At 33.7% G+C, this 19,494-nt stretch overlaps 1 protein-coding gene across 26 annotated transcripts in view; it reads right to left on the minus strand.

Moving 5' to 3' along the window:
* The window catches only part of scrib (scribble planar cell polarity protein), a 125,812-nt gene that overhangs the window by 41,624 nt on the left and 64,694 nt on the right, over positions 1-19,494 (minus strand). For 15 of the 26 annotated variants that reach the window (XM_070105833.1, XM_070105834.1, XM_070105837.1 and 12 more), the window contains 10 exons: positions 17,577-17,932; positions 16,973-17,293; positions 16,316-16,516; positions 15,403-15,589; positions 14,771-15,273; positions 11,583-11,870; positions 4,907-5,017; positions 2,785-2,964; positions 2,488-2,514; positions 747-905 (listed from right to left, as the gene is read on the minus strand). In XM_070105833.1, the coding sequence (XP_069961934.1) occupies positions 747-905; positions 2,488-2,514; positions 2,785-2,964; positions 4,907-5,017; positions 11,583-11,870; positions 14,771-15,273; positions 15,403-15,589; positions 16,316-16,516; positions 16,973-17,293; positions 17,577-17,932 (2,333 nt within the window). Of the gene's footprint in view, positions 1-746; positions 906-2,487; positions 2,515-2,784; positions 2,965-4,906; positions 5,018-11,582; positions 11,871-14,770; positions 15,274-15,402; positions 15,590-16,315; positions 16,517-16,972; positions 17,294-17,576; positions 17,933-18,383; positions 18,899-19,494 lie in introns of all 26 variants that reach the window. The other 11 variants (XM_036361527.2, XM_070105838.1, XM_070105836.1 and 8 more) reach the window with 7 other exon arrangements.

The following is a 19,494-nucleotide window of genomic DNA, read 5'->3' on the forward strand; positions in this document are numbered from 1 at the left end:
ATTTTAAAAAATCCTAAAATTAACGAAGCTGATAACGGTTGCGAATTTTTCAATTGAAAAAAGTAATAAAAATTAGTTTTTCAATTTGGATTACGAAGCAAAAATTAAATTTTCAATTTTTAGTTCAAAAATGTGGGATTAAAATTTTGAAACTTAATTATTAATTGTAAAATCGGCATTAAAAATTTAAAATTTATCGAAATTTGAAAATTTAATTTTTAATCCCCAAATCATAATTAAAAATTGACAAAAATCGTTAAATCGTTTGAATGTGTAAGTTTGTCGAACACTCGACTCTAAAGTATTGAATATGATGACTGATTCTGTGCGCGAACACAATTTTTTTTTTTCGATTTTTTAATTATAAACATTGGATTAACATTTTTTTTATTTTTCTATCCGGTATTTTGGATTAAACGTTTATTTTTTCAAGCCGGTATTTGAGATTAGAATATCAAAAAAAATTTTTTTGAGTTTTTAGCGCTTACAAAATTTTAATAAAATGTTATTTCAATAATTTTTTTATTGTTTACGCTATATTTGCAGCCCTGTTTATGCCACAGATGCATGCCATGCCTCGTGGTTTCTGTAAGTTTCGATTTTTGTATTAAAAATAGTTTTCGAGGTTGGAAACTCATATGCATAACGTTCTACAATTAATAAACACTATTGAAGCCAGATAAATTTTACTTTCACTTGCAATAAATATAGTTATTATATATACACACACATAGGTATATACATACCTTAAGTCGTCCATCGCGTCTTGCCGCGCCGACCGAATTAATTTTCGATACAAATACACCCTCGTCGGTGGGATCGCATGGATTGCCGCGCTGACCATTAAGTCCGCCCTTTATGTGCATGCCCAGGCGTTCGCCTTCAGCTTTACTAATTGTGATTTCCTGTGATTTATAATAATAAGCAGTTATAAATATAAAAGTGCAACATAACTTAACGGCACTGCCACTTGCAACAGCACAATCACTATATGGTATGTATAAGTATGTGTGTATTTACTTATGTAGACGTAAATGGCATAAAATACGTACTCAAGTACATACAAGTACATAAGTATGCGTATGCATATTTTTACTTATGCGTACACATATATACATATACTACATACATAGATATATACCAATGAAGGATGCATATTGCAAACAGTATAAATAATAATAAAATAACAAGTGAACAAAATAAACAAACGGACAGAAATATGTTGTAAAAGTGAAAAGCGTAAATATATAATAGCCCTGATTCTTTTGATTTTTGGCGCGATTCCCATTTTCATACGCGATAGTGAATATATGTACATATATAGCATATATGAGGGGCGAATGTAAAAATAGTAATAATAATAAAACTATGTAAGTATATAAAACTAAAGTGCGCGATAAAAATGTGCACTGCTGTGCTGCCATTGAAGGAGTGGTTTAAAAATGTTGGAAATATGTACCAAAAGGAAAGATTTTTTTGCTGCACTTTGAGAAATATTTTAATTTTTTTTCGGGTAAGTTTTTTATACAATGAAATACTCTGTAATAAAATATTTTGTTAAAATCCAAAGGCTTTTATGTACATATATAGAACCAATGATAAAAGCATGCTACCATATTAACGAAAATGTTCATTGAGACAAGAAATCTCAAAAAAAAACTTAAATATTTATTTTAAAAAAATTCCGTAAGGCCAAACTGTTTTGTAAAATCGAGTCGAATTTCACATTGTTGACTTTTTGTTGTTGTGAAATTTACAAAATGCATTAAAGTAAATAATTAAATTTAAGTAACAAATTCTATTGGCAGCGCTTCTCTTTAAAGAATGCTTTACATGCAGCAGTGATATACACTATACGCCTAAAATATATAATAAATTTTACTGTAAATAAGTAAAAACTATTTTTATAAATCTCTAGCAATACGTAAAAGCAGCTTATGTTGGCGAAAGGTATTTTTTCTAATTTAAATTGAAAATAGCTCTGAGCTAAATGACTTAAGTCAACTTAAGCTACTTTTACAATTCACCATAAATATTGTACATTCATAAATATAATACGCCACTTTCGTGCATTTTTTCGCCTTCACCCAAAAGCACAAAAGGAGCTTTTTTTAAATAATGCTTTTCCATGTTTTGCTTTGCAGATAACTAATATAATCAAAATCAAACAAATTGCTTACGTTCTAAAAAACTTAACTGATTATGAAAAACAAACGTATTGAGAAACAAACGTAAAATTTAAAACGAACTGTTAGGTCTTTAATAATGTTTAGTCCGCAGAAAATGAACAAAGCAATTTTGAAAACCCTTAAATATGTTAAAGAAAGTCTTTGTAAATAAATAGTAAACTAAAAAAAAACGAACTCGGAACTTGGAAAAATTTTCGATCTTAACGGAACTCATTCATAAACTCAACAAAAATCAATAAGAATTTTAGAAACATTTAGAGAAACACTTAGTGAATAATCCAAACAAAAAGCGGCTTACCTCAGTTTGTAAAATTTCTACCTCAATCTTGGATATTGCAATTAAAAAAGGAAAAAGGTGTAAATATTTTGCAATAGTGAGAAAAAAACAAGCTATGTTGTATAAGCTAATATTTTTTGCAGTTTTAGCGAAATTGCTTACAAATAATACTTTGCTATGAGATGATATTTGCTACTACATGTTATTACTGTATGTATGTATTTATTTATACTACAAGCACAATGAAGCTTAAACTAAGCAATTTTCGAAAAACATCGAAAAATATTTGTGTTTGTTTTTTTCGGCATTCAAGCTTACCTGAAAGCCAGGTGGCAATGGATCGTGCTGTATGGTCAGCTTGATGTCGTCGCCTGGTTTCAGCAATTCCATTACAGCCTCTTGATGCGTAGCACGCGATATATCCACGTCGTTGACTTTCAAAATTCTGTCACCCATACGCAATTTGCCACATTTGTGTGCGATGCCATCGGGTACGACCTGCAATTCGATTAAGTTGTGTTTAAAAGCAGCAATTGAAAATACAAAATTTAATAAGAGTAAACTTTATTAGCTAAAATTGTGATAAAATAGAGATGCTTAAAGTTTATTCTCAAGTTAAATGCTGGTTCTTAAACTGCAAGACGCTTAGCACTACATTAGCAGCCTGCTCGCATTACATTTGCTCATTTGCATTTGCGCCGCAAGGGATCAGCCGAAGAAAGGCGCAAGCAACAAATGAAAACTTTAGTAAACACTTGTGTAATTTATGTAATAGTCCAGCACAAAACATTATTACATGCCAACGCAACACTGCTGCCGAAGTGGGAGCGACTTCCATTTGGCGCATTCAGCCATTATTTACTGCCTATATACTTACATTTTTATTTAGCTATGTTTTTTATATGAAATGTGCGTGGAATAAACGGAACTGACAATGAAAAATTGCCGCTTATTAAAATAGCAAACATAAAATATTTCAAATAAAATGAGTAGTGTATAGAATGTAGGTGTAAGTGTATAACACGCTTTATTGTGGGCCAAACTTTAACTGTAGTAAAATGGCATAAATCAATACAATTTCGAACAAGAGCAGTTAAAGCGACTTGGTACCAAATATTTACACAAAAAAGGTGTGACTCTCAAAACCAATATTATTATCAGAAGGGGTCTAGGGATCATCAATAAAGTTCACTAAAGCTATCAATCAATAATTTCCGAACTGCAGTTCTCTTAAAAATATATGATATATGAATAAATGCATTCATTTATTTGAATTTTTACATAAGAATTGACGACCTCGGGTAATTTACCAGGTTTTATATTAGGGGTTACGTATTTTATTACAAAACATTTCATGTGAAGAATGTACTTCGTTACTACCGCGTATGTTTATCAGTCAATCAAACAAAAAAACTAATTGAATTATGTTATAAGAAATATGCACTTGTGAAGAGTGCAGCCGAAGTTTTTTGCAGCATTTTTTTTATTATACCCTGAGCAGAGTATATTAAGTTTGCCACGATGGTTGTAGTACCCAAAAGGAAACGTCGGTGACCCTATAAACTATATATTTAAACGATCAGCGTAACGAGCTGAGTCGATTTAGCCATGTCCGTCTGTCTATCCATCTATCTGTGCGTCCGTCTGTATATATGCGATCTAGTCTCTCAGTTTTAGAGATATTGGTCTGAAATTTTGCACCAGTCCCTTTATCAGCACGAATCTGCTCGCGAATCTGCAAAGCCACTATCGGACATATAGCTGCCATACAAACTAAACAATCGGAATCAAGTATTTCATTTGACGAGGTATTTTCAAGAAATTTGGCAGATGTTATTATCCAAGACATCGTTACAATTTCCAAACATATTGTGCAGATCGGAATCAGAATAAGTATCTTTTTATGCTCTCTTATGCTATCAAAAATGCACCTGTGAAGGGTATTTTAGCTTCGGTGCAGTCGAAGTTAACTTTGTTTCTGGTTTTTATATGTCCTTACAATCTAACGATTACATCAACCTGTCGAACTAAGTATGAGGTTTTAATGAGATCCTGAGTCACGGAATGTTACGAATCGAAGAAATTTCCATACACAATATACTCATATTTTTGTTTTATAATAAATAAAAATTATATTCAAAATCAAATTCCGTGCGAGGCGCGAGTAAACAAAATTTTAGTTATCAACTTTTAATTACTTAGGAAATGCATAAGCATCTTGAATAATTTTTACATGCACTGTTTGCGAAAATGCCCATGGAAACACGATATGTGAATTGTATTCCTGTTTACTTAAATTAATTCAAGTTTTAAGCGTTTATATTGACGCAAGTCGGACTTGGCAGTGACACTCGGTTTTTAAGGGGTGCTCGTTCAATACAGTTGAGTAAAAAAAATCACATGTGCGTAACTTATTAAGTAAATCTTTTAGTGTACTTACGTGCGATATAAATATGCCCGTCTCATGTGAACCGAACGGCACACAGGAATGATCCGTACCGCCAATGATGCTGAAGCCCAGCGACCCTTGATTCTTCGGCAAGACAACTTCCTATAATTTGAATAAAATAGAAATATTGAACTAATGTGCTGACTACAATAGTTACGAATGTGAAACAATATTTACAATATTCTTTTTTAACAAATCGTTTACAATTTACAGAAAATAAAATTTTGATAGACCCTCGAAAAGCGCAATGAATGTTCTTGATGATGTGTGCGATAATTGTTGGTGATATTTACAAACAATATACAAATGTATACATTTATTAATTAAGTATTTTAATAGCCATGTTAATGAAAGCAGAAGAAACATGTACATATGGATATATCTATGGACCGTTTACAAAACAACTTATTTGACTTTAGAAGGTTTCCTTTCAAGTAACTTTAATGTTATGTAAATAAAATATTTTGAGCAGATTTTAAGGATGGTTCTTTAAACGACAGTTTTTTTAATTGTAAAAGTTCCACTTACAGCTTGAGGCATTATACGAACTAAGTCGAGATAAGTTGTTTTGTCAAATGCCCACAGATGTATATGGAATAATGTCCTTCCGAGTAAATTATTTCCTAAGCAATTTCGTGAATTTTTATTTTTTGAAGTGCATGAAGTTTGAGTGTATTTGTGCATGCAAGTAGTTAGTAATGTATATAAAAATAATGACAGCGTTGATTAAATTTAACTGAAGCAATAAGAAAAGTTTATGAAATACCTGAGTTAAGTGATTTTCGATACCAAAACAAAACGTGTGCGATAACAAAACAAGTGCGAATTCCTTATGTTATCGTGTTTTTTAGTTTCTTACTATTACAATTTTGTATAAATAAGTTTAAATTACATATATATTGCGCAGTATCTACATAGAAAAATTTTTACTCAATTTTTTTATTGAGCGTGAATATTTTTTTTACATGGTTGACTAATTATCTCCTAAATGTCGGAATTCGAAACATTACTGTAGTAGAAATTCAAATTTTAAAGGGCACAACTGGTGTGAAATAGAGAGAAAATAGTTCGATGGGTTATACCTTTAAAAATAACATACTAAAATTTTAAACTGATATCTCAAATACTTTTACTGTTACAGCCTTCTATCAGCACCATCAGTTTATCTTTAAACCCGATTTTCTCGAAACAGCATTTTTGGACTGACTGTCACACTGCGTATGCCTCTTAAATTCTTTCACAAAAATGGCCTCCACAACATCGAAAAATCCTTTATATTTCGACCAAAAAAGGCGTCTTTTAGACAACTGACATCATATGAATAATTCTATAAATTAAGCGACTGAATTATATTTATAATTATACAAGTTAAATGTAAGTTCTATACCAGTCAAATTTCCCGTCTATAACTTCGAAATCAGAGTGTGGTATACGAACATTTTTGACCTCAACACTGAATTATTTCGTGAACTTGAATAGTCTCTTTATAAATGAAAAATTGTCCAGTACTTACTGAAAATTACTGAATATTCATTGAATATCTATGTTCGACTTACGAAACGTATGTTATCGAAACGTAATAAAAGCCAACAATTTTTAGGGTGTTTTGAAGTCTACTTCACATGATTTAACCTTAGATTTTTTGTGTGAGGACTTTGTAGCTTCAGTACAAAAGTACGGTACAGTTTTTTACTTCAATTGATACACCAAATACAACATATAGACAGAATACGCAACCTTGCCATAAATTCTGTTACAAAGTTTACAATGCGAGGACAAGTTCGTAAAAAGAGTGGACTTAAATTTGATTTTAATTTGTATATAGTGTATAATCATATATAAAAATCAGTTCTATTTTAGCTTTCGCTTATTAACAATGAAGTTGGGAACTAAAGACAACCGCGCACTATTGATCGTTTTTCCCAAACGTCTACAGTTGATGACAGGCATGAAAGTGGTCGTTTGTTAAAATCTATTCGCGTAGTTCAAACCTATTCAGCCATAAAAAACTATTCGTGAATGCATTCCCAGCAATAGCCTTAGAAAACGAAAAGTTATGTCAAGGGAAACGGATGTATCGATCAGATCAAAGTCAAGACTTATTCAAGATGATCTCCACATGAAAGCCAATTGTCGGTCAATTGGTCATCTTCTGACAACGCGCTTGAAGCAAATTAGGCTCAACAGATGGAAGCGGCTTTTTCAGTGGTACGCGGTCAACGTTCATGGTCGTTGTTACAGATGAAAAATTACTGGCCGCCTGGAAGTGCAGATTTGAATCCATTTTTTGTTAGAGGTCAGAGACCTATCAAATAGCCAACCGAAATTTCGGGTCTCAAAAAATCTTTGGTTGTCAATACCTATAAAAACATTGTGGGTTGCTATTCATCAATGGCCGAATCGTTTGAGGGCTTGTGTAAAAGAAATAAAATTTTATACATCGCTAATTTAATGTATGCATTATTAAATAAAATTAATTTTGTATTATATTATTTGAAAATATAGTAGAATTTCATTTTCACAACGATCTGAACTTGTAACAGAACTTATGGCAGGACTTGGTAATGTGGTGCGTAATAAGCATTTTCAATTTATTTAGAACATAAGCGATATTAGGAACTTCTTGTATAATCCAAATCACTGCAAAGTTCCGTAATCTTCGGATAACACAGCTTCTGGCAGATCTAACCGAAATTATTTTCTCGGCAGCTGTAAGTTTTATCCATTAAGCCGGCCATATAAAGGCGGTACATATGAACACGACATGCAAACAAGATTTTGTTGTTAGTATAAAATACGCATACGAACCAAATAAATATGATACAAGTATCATAGCATTTACTTGGCCGATGAAAGCCGCCGTCTGCTCCGCATATGACGCATATATCGCGTATGCAACAACAGCTGTGCGCCAAGATGCGTCACAACAGCCATATCACATGGTAAATATTAAATATTAACAAAACGAAAATTGCTCTGAATTATTCTTCATAAAGTAAGCAGCACAGTCAGCAAAACAGCACCCACAAAGGAAGGAGTTTGGTTAAACTTTTTTTTTTTAAATAATATTAACAAAGTGCAAATCTTAAAGTAAGTAAGAGAGTAAGTAAAATTGCTTCAAAAGCATCGGAGGCCAAGCGTGTGGTTGCGTTAGTAATCTGCAAGGAACGGCATTTGCACTTTTAATATGGAAGGAAAGTAATGGTAGCAGAAAACTTTCAACCGATGCGGAGCTCACAATTACATACCACAATTTTCTTCCACATTTTAGAAAGTTTTTGTTTTAGTTTCCCCTCACTTGGGAGATAATAATTCTTAAAAGCCACCAACCAATACGATATCATACAGTTTAGCAAGAGAAGCAGGAAAAATATTTGCAAATGAAATTAATTCCAACACTTTAGTGACTTTGTCGAAAATTGCAGTAATATAATATTACTGCTGGTAAGTTTAAGAAGTCAACCTTAAAGTAAAGCATAGCGAAATGTTCTTGCAAACGCTGATAGTGGAAAGCTCGGATATTTTATGAGCATCTTTAACAGAAACTAGAGAACTTTATAATGTTTGTATTATATAGTGTTATAGGGGCTCTCATGAGGGATCAATAATAGTCTTTAGTATCATTTATGTATTTCATGATACCTTAAAGAACACACATACTCGTACATATACATATGTCGTTATAAGTGCTAGGCCCTCAGGCATATAAAATTCAAAGTCCATTTTAAAACTTATTTCGGTTAAAGAAATTATTCTCACTATCTACTCAATGGAAACAAGATTTTTTTCGTCAATATTAAACAAATATTTAATAAATTTATATGTATGTACACATATTATATGAATGTCATTTCGCCTGTTGGCTTAATACCTGATTATTTTGAATTTTAGATTTTTCAATAAAAAATTAAAATTAAAGAATAAATTTAAAAAAATTATAATTTAATTAATAATTTAAATTAAAATGTGACATTCACCTCTGAAGCACTAAATCTACTTAAACTAGGAAATTTTAATTTTTCTGCATATCTTCTAAATACGTCCCAAAGACGAGTCTGCGCTTTTGTTTAATTTCGCAAGATTTACATACAGATATTTTAACATTTTTAATTTTGGTATAGTTGTATTTTTTGAAAATTTCTTGTTACAAAATAAAGATTAAATTTGATAAAGTGGTTTTTTGCGATTTTTTGTTTGGCTTATACCATATAACGAATGTACATATTTCGAGAACACATGCGGCAAATAGTTTTGGAGATATGAGCGTATTTGTAAGAATCTTATAACTTGGTGTAATCGGCTCCGACTACAAAACGGTTGGATCGATCGCTTTGAAAATTTCACTCAACCTTTATAGTTATATTTGTTGGGATCGAAAGAATAAGATTTTGATATTAATTTCGATTTTTTAAGTCACTCTGAAGTGTTAATTTTTTTATAAAAGATATTTTTTTTTTGTTTTTTGAAAACCGTCATTTCGTCCAAAATAAAAATATTGACTGGTCCGTCGATCATTACCTGTATTTAGCTATTATTACAATATTTTTGTTTTTTGTTTTTGGCTTTGAGATAATTTTCCCCAGCAACACCAGACACCTTTTTTCGGGCACCCTCTTGGTGATCAGCTACGGTATCGAAGGGAATCCAAAAATTTCAAAATGCATCAACGATTATCAAAGTACAATAAGTTCTGTAATTTTACTTTTTTGTATTTATTTATTATATAAAATGTGGTTCCAAACAAAAATTCACAAAAAACGCAACTTTTCAGACTAGCATGTGTATATAACCCCTTGAATCTTCGTTCCAGAATTTTTTTTTATTTTTTAAAATCAAAAAAAATGTATTTATAAAGATTACGTAAGAACACGGATTGGCGAATCTCTCCAAGTTGCAGAATTATGTACTTGAGATATTTTACTAACTCTCTTTTACTAATTAAAATCCAGCACTTAATCAAGATAAGATAATAAGAGATTAGAGATGAGATGTACTCCGGCATGGTATTCTCCTGATTTTTAACTAAGATTGTAATTGAAAGCAAAGCTTTAATTCCGTGCACCTGATTTTAATATGTTTATTATCATTCATATTTGTCCTCTTCTTGAGTGAATTGTGGGATTCTAAACTGTTAAACCGCCTTCGTTGTTATTATAAGCTAGCATAAAAAATTTAAAAAAATGACGAGGCAATTGGCTTCACTTCACTCTTCTGGTAGAACACAGTGTAAGAACTAAGGATTTAACATCTCTAGCTATCCCGGGACCAACATACATGGTGTAAAAATTATGTAGTTGCTTTAGTAAATTTCGACGTTTCGTAGTTGTTTTCTTTATATTTAGAAATGTATCATAACGAACAGGCCTAAAATTGTACAAGTATGAACTACGATATGAACTACCGATAGAAACTAGCAAAAGAAAAATCTAGTCTAAAATAACTTCGTTCGAAAAGCTATTATTTTAGAACATTGCTGCGATGAGCGCCGGTTAAAAATTGTTACATATAAAACCGGCATTTTTTAACATATATAAACGACTACCTTAAATAAACTGTTTAAACACCAGATGCGTTTTTATGACAAAATATATAAAAGTATAGTGCACCCTAAAATTAGTAAACATTTTGATAACCCACCACAGGCAGGCGGGCTTGATAATATTTCATTGATGTATGTATGTAGATGTGCTGTTACCTTCAAGGGCAATTTTATGTAAATAATTAATTGCTTTTATAGACAAAATCAAGATTTCTTTAAATGAAGTAAATTAATTATCTACATGCATACATTTATCTACTATATATCTAAGAAAAATTGCAAGCGTTCAAATGTAAAAACAGACATCGCACTTTGAATTGATCATTTTATAATACCATAATTTCGAAGATACTTTTTTAGATCGAGAAATGTTTGAATGAAAAAGTTAAAATTGCACAGACATTTTCATGCAGTCTAAAACTGAGATATGTATATGTATATTGTAAATATGTACTACCTACATACTTCTTAGATAAAATTTTCATCTGTTTTTACACTTTAACGCTTCATTCATAATGGTGTTTATTGACTATTTATTTGGCGCATGCATACACGTATGTATCTATGTATCTATGTATGTATGTATGTATGTAGGTAATTATAAGCGCCCATTTCAATAACCTTTACAACTACCGTTAAAGTGAAACCGCAAATTTTTAGTTGCACTAACTACTCGCAAAGTAACTGAAAACCATTGACCATTAAGAGTTTGTGTGATGAGAGTTAGTTATTCGATATGGGTGCGCCTAAGCATCCGGTTAGCAGCCGCAGTTGAAACTTCTTAATTATTTACAGAAAAAAAAAAAACAAACACAAACTATATGAAGATTATGTAATTAATTTGGAGAAAACCATGAATAATGCCGCAAGTTATAGCGAAGGCATGGATGCATGGATAAGTGTGCAATCAATAACTAAATATTCAATGCAGCTTCCCGCATTTGGCGAATACCGTGTGAACTGAAAGTGTAGCTCTGCAACTGTTTTGGTTTTTATATTGTTTTTGTTACTTTTACTTGTACTTCTGTAATGTTGTAAGATTTTTTTGTTTCTAGTTTTTGCATTTTGTGCACACTTGTGTTAAGTGTTTTGTGTCTACTTCATGGATCAATATTTTTTGATAATCACCTCACTGATCAGTGGCTCCGCTAAATGGTTATCGGTGACACGCGTCATTACGGTTTCCGTAAATGTGGATTTTGTTATTGTTTCGGTAATGCGACCCAGTTCCGTGGGTGCAGCGGGGAACATGGGCAAGTCGGGTACAGCCTTATTCACCGTTACGGTGACCGAGGGTCCAACGCCCACCTCATTGCCATTTGCCACATTCACCTGATGTTGACTGCCACCGCTTAGGAAGTGCGCCGGTATCATCGCTTGGAAATCTTCACTAGTCAGCGGTCGAAGCGGCGGCACCTGCATTGAGCGCGAATTATTTTCCAGCATTACATGCAGTTTACACAAGATTATATATATATATATAAATTTATATTTTTTTGTTGTTTTTATTTCAATTAACATTTTTGGTGGGTTTTGCAATGACGTTTCGTGCGTTTGTTTGTTTGGTTGGATTGCGTTTTGGTTAAATAGTTTCAAAAATTTGTATTAAATCAAAAGAAAGAAAAGAGAAAATAATGCTTGTTTAGGTTTTTGGGTTATAAATTCTGCTTAAATAACTAGATTTTTAGTGTCGATGTGTTAAAGCAATTTTGCGCTCATATATATTTATAAGGATGTCTAAATTAGCCAAAATGATAACTATAATACTAATTGTGTATGCACTAGGAAAATAAAAAATAATATGACTGAATAAATCAAAATAATTTCAAGTAAAACGAACCTCGACGATTGGATCCGTGGATATTTAAGAGTTATAAACTAAAAAATAAATAAAAAAATACCTAAGTATGTAAACTTAATGCGCCTTAAAACGAACCCGTTTAAACATAGAGAAAAATTTTGCAGTGAATTGATACAAATATATATAAAGTATATATAAATATAGGTTCATATGTTTATGCAGGTGTAATAAATGATGTTTATAGTATTAATATGTATACCATGGGGTGCAGGAGTTTACACTGGGCTCTGCAAAATAGTACATACAGTAATAAATTCGTCCAAATACACATTTAACTCTATGTATTCATGCAATAGACAAACACAAACAAATTATTGCGGTTAATTGGAAATAAATTGATTATTTATTTATTTTAGATTAGCACACAATAAAGGAGTAAATAATTATTAAAAATATAATTCCGCATTAAAGGCGGAAATTATTAAACAAAATAAAAAATATCATCAACAATTGTTTGTTATCCGGTGAAAGAGTTAAAATATTAAGCACATATGCGTGCCACACGCCCAGGCAATGTGATATTCATAATTTACCGCTAAAATTTACAAACCACTCGTGAACGCGTACTTACCTTGCAATAACAGCTCTACAACAAACATAAAAATTTTAGTATACATATAATGCAAAAAATACTAATTATTTAATTTTCTAGTTTATATATAGTCTAATTGCAGATTCCTTATGGAAGAATATAGAATTTATTAAATTTATACTTATAAATCTGGATTATATTTCTTCATAAAAGTTTTTAATTTTTTATATTTCCGAAACGGTTTCTAAACCACTTTAGCATCTAAAAATATTTTCTTTAATTTTTTTATTAATCATAGTAAGTTTAAATGTTAGAACTCAAAAACTTATTATCTAAAAAAAATACATAAAATCGAGTAAGGTTTTTATTAGTTTTGAACAAATCTTGTTATGCTACAACCAAAGCTGAAAAACACTCGTACTTTTTCTAACCTTTTTCAATCTAACCTATTCTAACCTCAATATATATATGGTAAGAGTGTACATGAAGAGTGTACGGTGGAGAGTCGATTCGGCGCCGTTTGCAGCAACTCGGACTGACATATGGAACGACTTGGCGCATTTTACGTCGAGATCTTAAATTGAAAGCGTACAAAATATAGCTTATGCAAGAACTGAAGTCACTCAACGTTCCCAAGCGGCATTGCCTCGGTATATATGCTTTTGAAAAGTTCCAAGAAGATCCGACGTTTTTGAGCCAAATTTTGTTCAGCGATAAGACCCATTTCTGGCTCAATGGGAATGTAAACAAGCAAAATTGTCGCATTTGGGACAAAGAGCAAGCTGAAGAGATTCAAGAGCTGCCATTTCATCCAGAAAAAACAACGGAGCAAAACATCACTCGTGTCATTCGTCAGTTACCAGTCGAAATGCTCGAACGAGTCATCGAAAATTGAACTCAACGGATGGACCATCTATATTTTTTTCTTTAAAAAAGTAAGGAACCCCAAAATAGATCATCTTATGTATATATAATCGTATTTGTTTGTGAAATGAATTCAAGCTGCACTTTCTAACAAAAATTTTAATTATATATTTGTTTCATCGTAATTGCTTATCTATAATGAGTAAGTAAATGTTTTGTAAAGCTACCTTAACATATAACCATTTATATATTAATATATAAAACGATTAGTTACACCATGTATAATTCAAGATTGACCTGTCGCTTTTCAACTCCAATTTGCTGAATTCATATCCACCCCAAATAGCAGAAATAATGTTAAAATCTCGGTAAAATATTCTTAAAATGAACATTAGTTTAAAAGATAACCAAAAAACATTGGAAATACTCGAATCGAAATACATAAAAGGTTAATTTGTTAAAATTAACAAATTAAGTATTAGCTATATTACTAACCGCTCAAAGACTTATTCAACCTTAAAGTACTTAAAATTACCCTGCGTATACTTACCTTTCTAGTAATTTGAAATTTGAACGGTAAATTATGTTAACACATTGGCAAATTTTTCGAAAACTTTAACTCAAAATTAGTGTTTGCTACAAATACAATGGCACTTATACAATTCGTAAGCAGGTATGTGAATACAGAGGTGCAGGGTAATGCTTGGTATGCACGCGACTAAATGAATGATGGCAAAAAAAACTCAAATTACTTTAATACAAATATTATATGATTAAATTAAAGCAATTAAGCGCGTGAAATACATATGTATAATTTTGAAGCTAACAACAGCTGTCAGCAAGACGTCACTTTTTTCGAATTTTTGCGCGCTGGAAAATGAGTAGACACATTAAATGTTGGTGTATGGATGACTGACAAACAATAATTATGTTTAACTAACGACCAATGTGTATTTTTATGTAACTAAGTAACGTATTCAATACAAATCGGTTACAGACACACAATTAATATAGTTTAATGCGCAGAAAAGGAAAAATCAAACCTACGCTCTTACATACCTGAGTTTCAGCAGAAGCATCAGCGGCTGGGTTTGGGCCGGCAGTTGGTGCCACTGTCGGCTTATTTGCCGAATCTGGGGGCTGTGCAGCATTACCGTTGGCTGGTGTGGCTTCCGCTGGCGCGTCTCCCAAAGGTATGGAATTTGCGCGCCTGGGAGCTGGCACCGGTTGACCCGTGACCTTATCGATTTGTTGCTGCTGCTGTGGCTGCTGCGGCTGCTGGTATGGCACAGTTGTTGCCGCAGCCGTAAAACCATTTGTTTTCGGTGCATTGTTACCACCTACACTAGCGCTAGTTAATGTGGCTGCTGTTGCGTTGGGTATCGTAGCAGTTTTATTTATTTCGTAAGCCGACGGCTGGGTGGTGTAGTTAAATTGTTGCTGAGCTGGATATTGTGGATATTGCTGTTGCTGTGCCAGTGTCGGTGCCGCTGTGGGCGCCTGTTGCAGATTAGTTTGTGCTTGCTCTGATATTATATCGCCGATAGAGCGATTGAAGTTTGCTGTTGTGAAGAAAAAAGGTGCGAAGAAAAAAGTGCGTAAGAAAAGGATAATAAATTTTACATTTAAAACCAAAAAAAAATAAAATAAAGCAAAAATTGCAAAACAGATTTTGAGAACAGTTTATGTACCTGGTCGATTGGCGAGATAACCGGAAGGACTGAGCGAATTCAAAACAGCTGGACTGCGTGGACTCAACGGTGCCTCCAAAGGTCCACGATACTCGCGCTGTAACACCAGACGCACAAATCGTTGCGGCTCAGTGAGACATTGCACCGCAGCGTCATGACAGGCGTTCGTCATGTCATTGCCATTAATCTGTTAATACAAATCACACAGTGGTGGATTACACTCAAAGTACACAAACAACACGCTAACATATAAAGTTTGATATGGCAATGACAACCGCGACAAATTGCGAATGTTAATGTGTAATTGCGAGCAATGCACATACACAACTACATAAATAATTGGTATGTATGTACGCTAGGGTGTGCGTAGTTTCCCAGTTTCAGTTTCAGTTTTCAGTTTTGTATATAGTATAGGGATTTTTGATATTTTATTTATTAAAGTTGTACGCAGTCAAAGTTATACATCAAATACATTGAGCATACATTCCAATGATTTATACAATACATTCTGTGTTGCTCATACGTCATGGTGTACTGTATGAATACGAATATAGTATTGTACATTTGATGATAACTTTAACTGCGTATAACTTTTAAAAGAATGTTTTTATGAAAAAAAATTTTTAAGATTTTTTTGTAGAGCGCAGAAAATATATTACAATATAGCTATTTTAAAATTGTAGGTTCATTTGCTTTGAAGATAAAAACAATCCATAGCAATCCATGATATATACGAAAAAAGTTGATTGATTTAGGGCAATTTCTGAAACTTACTTACTCTACACGCGAAGTAACGCACACCCTAAGGAACATATATAATATATATGTATGCGTGTGCATACAGTAAAGTCATTATAGCATATACGCGTGATGCGTATTGTTGTTGTAGTGTATGTAGGTTTAATGCACTTACAGCCATCACGCGGTCGCCAACCATTATTTTGCCGTCACGATGCGCTAAACCGCCTTCAGTTATGCGTGAAATGAAAATTCCATCGCAGCCATCCTTAAATGGTGGCGAGCCTTTGCCACCGGCAATACTGAAGCCCAAGCCTTGTCCGATTTGATCACGAATTAAAGTCGTGTGCAGTTGTAAATAGCTCAAGGGGGCATCCTACAATGAGTGAAATGCATATAAAGGGTAAAAGTCAAATTGAAGTTGTGAAAATCGGTGAATAGTTCACAGTGAATTCTTTAAATGAGAACTATTACACTTTTAGCATTTAATTGCAGAAAATTCTTCTCATGTGTTTAGTTTAGTAAAAGCTAGCAAAAAATTGGCAAACATGAATGGTTGCATATAACACTGATTTATTTAAAAAACCAACAAAAAAAAAAGTTCGATTTTCCTCAGCATATTTCGAGGTGAGGTTTCATGTCGTTGGTTTGTTACTATTTATCAAATATTCATATTTTCCAAATTATTTTTCAAATATTTGCTACAAAACTTTTTCCGCATGAGCAAAATTCCGATTCCTACTTTCATTTAATTTTCGTTTGCAAAACTATTTTTCATCAAATTTTACTAAAAATTCTACTGCAAAACTGACCGACAACGTACAAAACCGACCTTGCCATTTTCCAAAACGCCATTTGTTGCTCCCACCCCAACATGTTGCGGTTGGAGCTGTTGCTGTGGTTGTTGTTGCTGCTGTTGTGATAAATTTGCCACATTTGTTGGTCCTGCTGCAGCTGCAACTACTGCTGCTGTTGTTGGTGTTGTAAATACATTCGCTTGATAGCTGTTTAAGTTGGCAGGCGCTTGCTGCAGTTGTTGTTGTTGCTGTTGTAGCTGCTGTATTTGCTGCTGTTCTGGAATAATTTCAATCGGTGCCGGAATAAATTTTTCATGCTGCTGCGCTGCGGCCAACGGTCGCGTTTCCACCGATATCTGCAAGTGAAACAAATTTAATTTGCAAATATTTGTATGTTTATATGCGTTGATATTGCATTGCAGTAAATAAAAATCAATTTGCAAACATATGTATATTAAGCGACATTCGCACTTTCGCAGCGCTAATTGCATGTTTTACGACACAATTTACCGCAGCAAGCATTTAATTACGCAACAAATGAGGGATCGACTCAACTTGTCGTTGACATAACGGCTATATACATACATATACATATATACAACAATATATTTGTTTGTATTTGAAAACGAGCAAACCCACCTGTGAGACCGAGCCATCTTCGCTAAACACTGGATGTCCTATTAGGCGTGTAACTTCGCGTTCGACCACTAACACCAACACCGCACCGCAGGCCTTCAACACCTGCACGGCTTGATAATGATCGGCATCGACCACATTAATGCCATTCACTTTTAGTACTTTATCGCCAACTTTCAAACCGGCCAAATCCGCTGGGCCACCCTCGGTTACGCGTGATATGAAAATGCCTTCGTCGTCGCCTTTGAAAGGTGTAGAGCCCCTGCCGCCCGCTATGCTCAAGCCCAGACCGGCAGTGGTGCGCTCAATATGGATTTCGTATTGTTCCAGACGCAGCTCTGTGAGACCGTCCACGGCGTCTGTAATGGAAGCAGAAGAAGAAGCATTAAATACGACTATAAAGTAACATTTATAGGTACAGATATAACTTTATAACATTTTCACTTTCAGCAACTGCACTGCATATTGCTATTCCCAGAAAAGTTTTGCGCTCAAGTAAGTTTCGTTGAACTAGACTTATTTGTGTTATTTTACTGCGGCGCTCTTAATATCCTCCAAGACAAAAGGTGCAGCGCAAGGCACATTGTTTGTTATGCGCGTCACGATTGTTATTACCATGTAGATATTTGCTTCGGCCACAAAAATGTTGGCCACTCGAATGCACGAGTTTCCAAGCCACACCAAAATATATGTGGGTGAGTACTTAGTTATGATTTCACCTGCACATCTAGCCGCGCTGACAGAGACACTACAGCTGCAGCATTATCATTACCATTATCATTTGCTATTGCCAGGAATATATTTTCTTACCATATTGTCTATTGCGCTCCGGGTCGCCGGTGTACGTCGTTACGATTCGAACACGTTTGTCCTTGCGCCTTAGCGAATTGCTCGGGCTGCGATTGGAGGATGCGAGCGAACTGCGTAAGCTCATATTGGCCGGACTGTTGCGACCGCTGGTGCTGCCCAGCGAGCCCGAACGCCTCGAGCGTGGAAGTGTGTTATCGCCCTCTTTTATTTTTAACTTAATGTTGAACATATTAACGGTTTGCTTTTCGTTTTTCTTCACTTCGTTTTCTACACTTTTTCTTATTCAATAATGCATTCGCTTGTATGTTTGTCTGTATGTCTGTATGTATATTAAAAATCGGCTTATACGCTTCACGTACTCGATATAAACAATAATATTTCTGCTTTCTTTGTATATGTATGTATTCGTTGGAGTAACAGATTTTGTGTAAACGCATCACATACCCGCCGCCTTGGTACTTGCAAGTACATACATATATACAATTATATCTAATGCATCATGATTCTGTAAAGAGCTTTTATCAATTTTATTATTTTGTGCAATTTCATCGAATCGCAAATCGTCCTCGGCAGTCGCGGCAACAGTTGCAGACAGTGAACGGGAAGCTGAAGCAAAGTAGCTGGCATCTATGCGTACGCAATTTTATATAATCGCAAGCGCTAGAGAAAGATTTCAGCAGCAGTGCAGTGGAAGCGCTCAGGCAGATGGCATAGCCAATATAAGTAAGTAAAGTAAAAGCATATGCATATATGCATGAGCACGGGTGTGAGTGTGTGTGTGTGTGTGTGCAGCAGGAAAGCAGTGAAAAAATCGCAGGCAATTTACAAAATATATATTTGCTTATTGGATTTTAATGCGTTGAACTGCATCGATAATAGCTTTTGAAAGTGACTAGTGACTACACAATTCATCGCTTAAATCGTGCGACTAAGAGGCAGCCAACGAAAGCATCTCGTGGCGTAATATATCTCTTTTTGGTACTTTGTAGATTTATTGCAAGGATTTATTTATTGCTTTGAGCGGTAAACTTAAGTGCTAGCGGTATTCCGTAGCTATATCCGGTAGATTTTCGAAAGTAAATTGTAAGCAAAGTGGTGATTAAGGAAATTA

This window comes from Bactrocera oleae, chromosome 2 (genome assembly GCF_042242935.1).
Source record: "Bactrocera oleae isolate idBacOlea1 chromosome 2, idBacOlea1, whole genome shotgun sequence".
Lineage (NCBI taxonomy): Eukaryota > Metazoa > Arthropoda > Insecta > Diptera > Tephritidae > Bactrocera > Bactrocera oleae.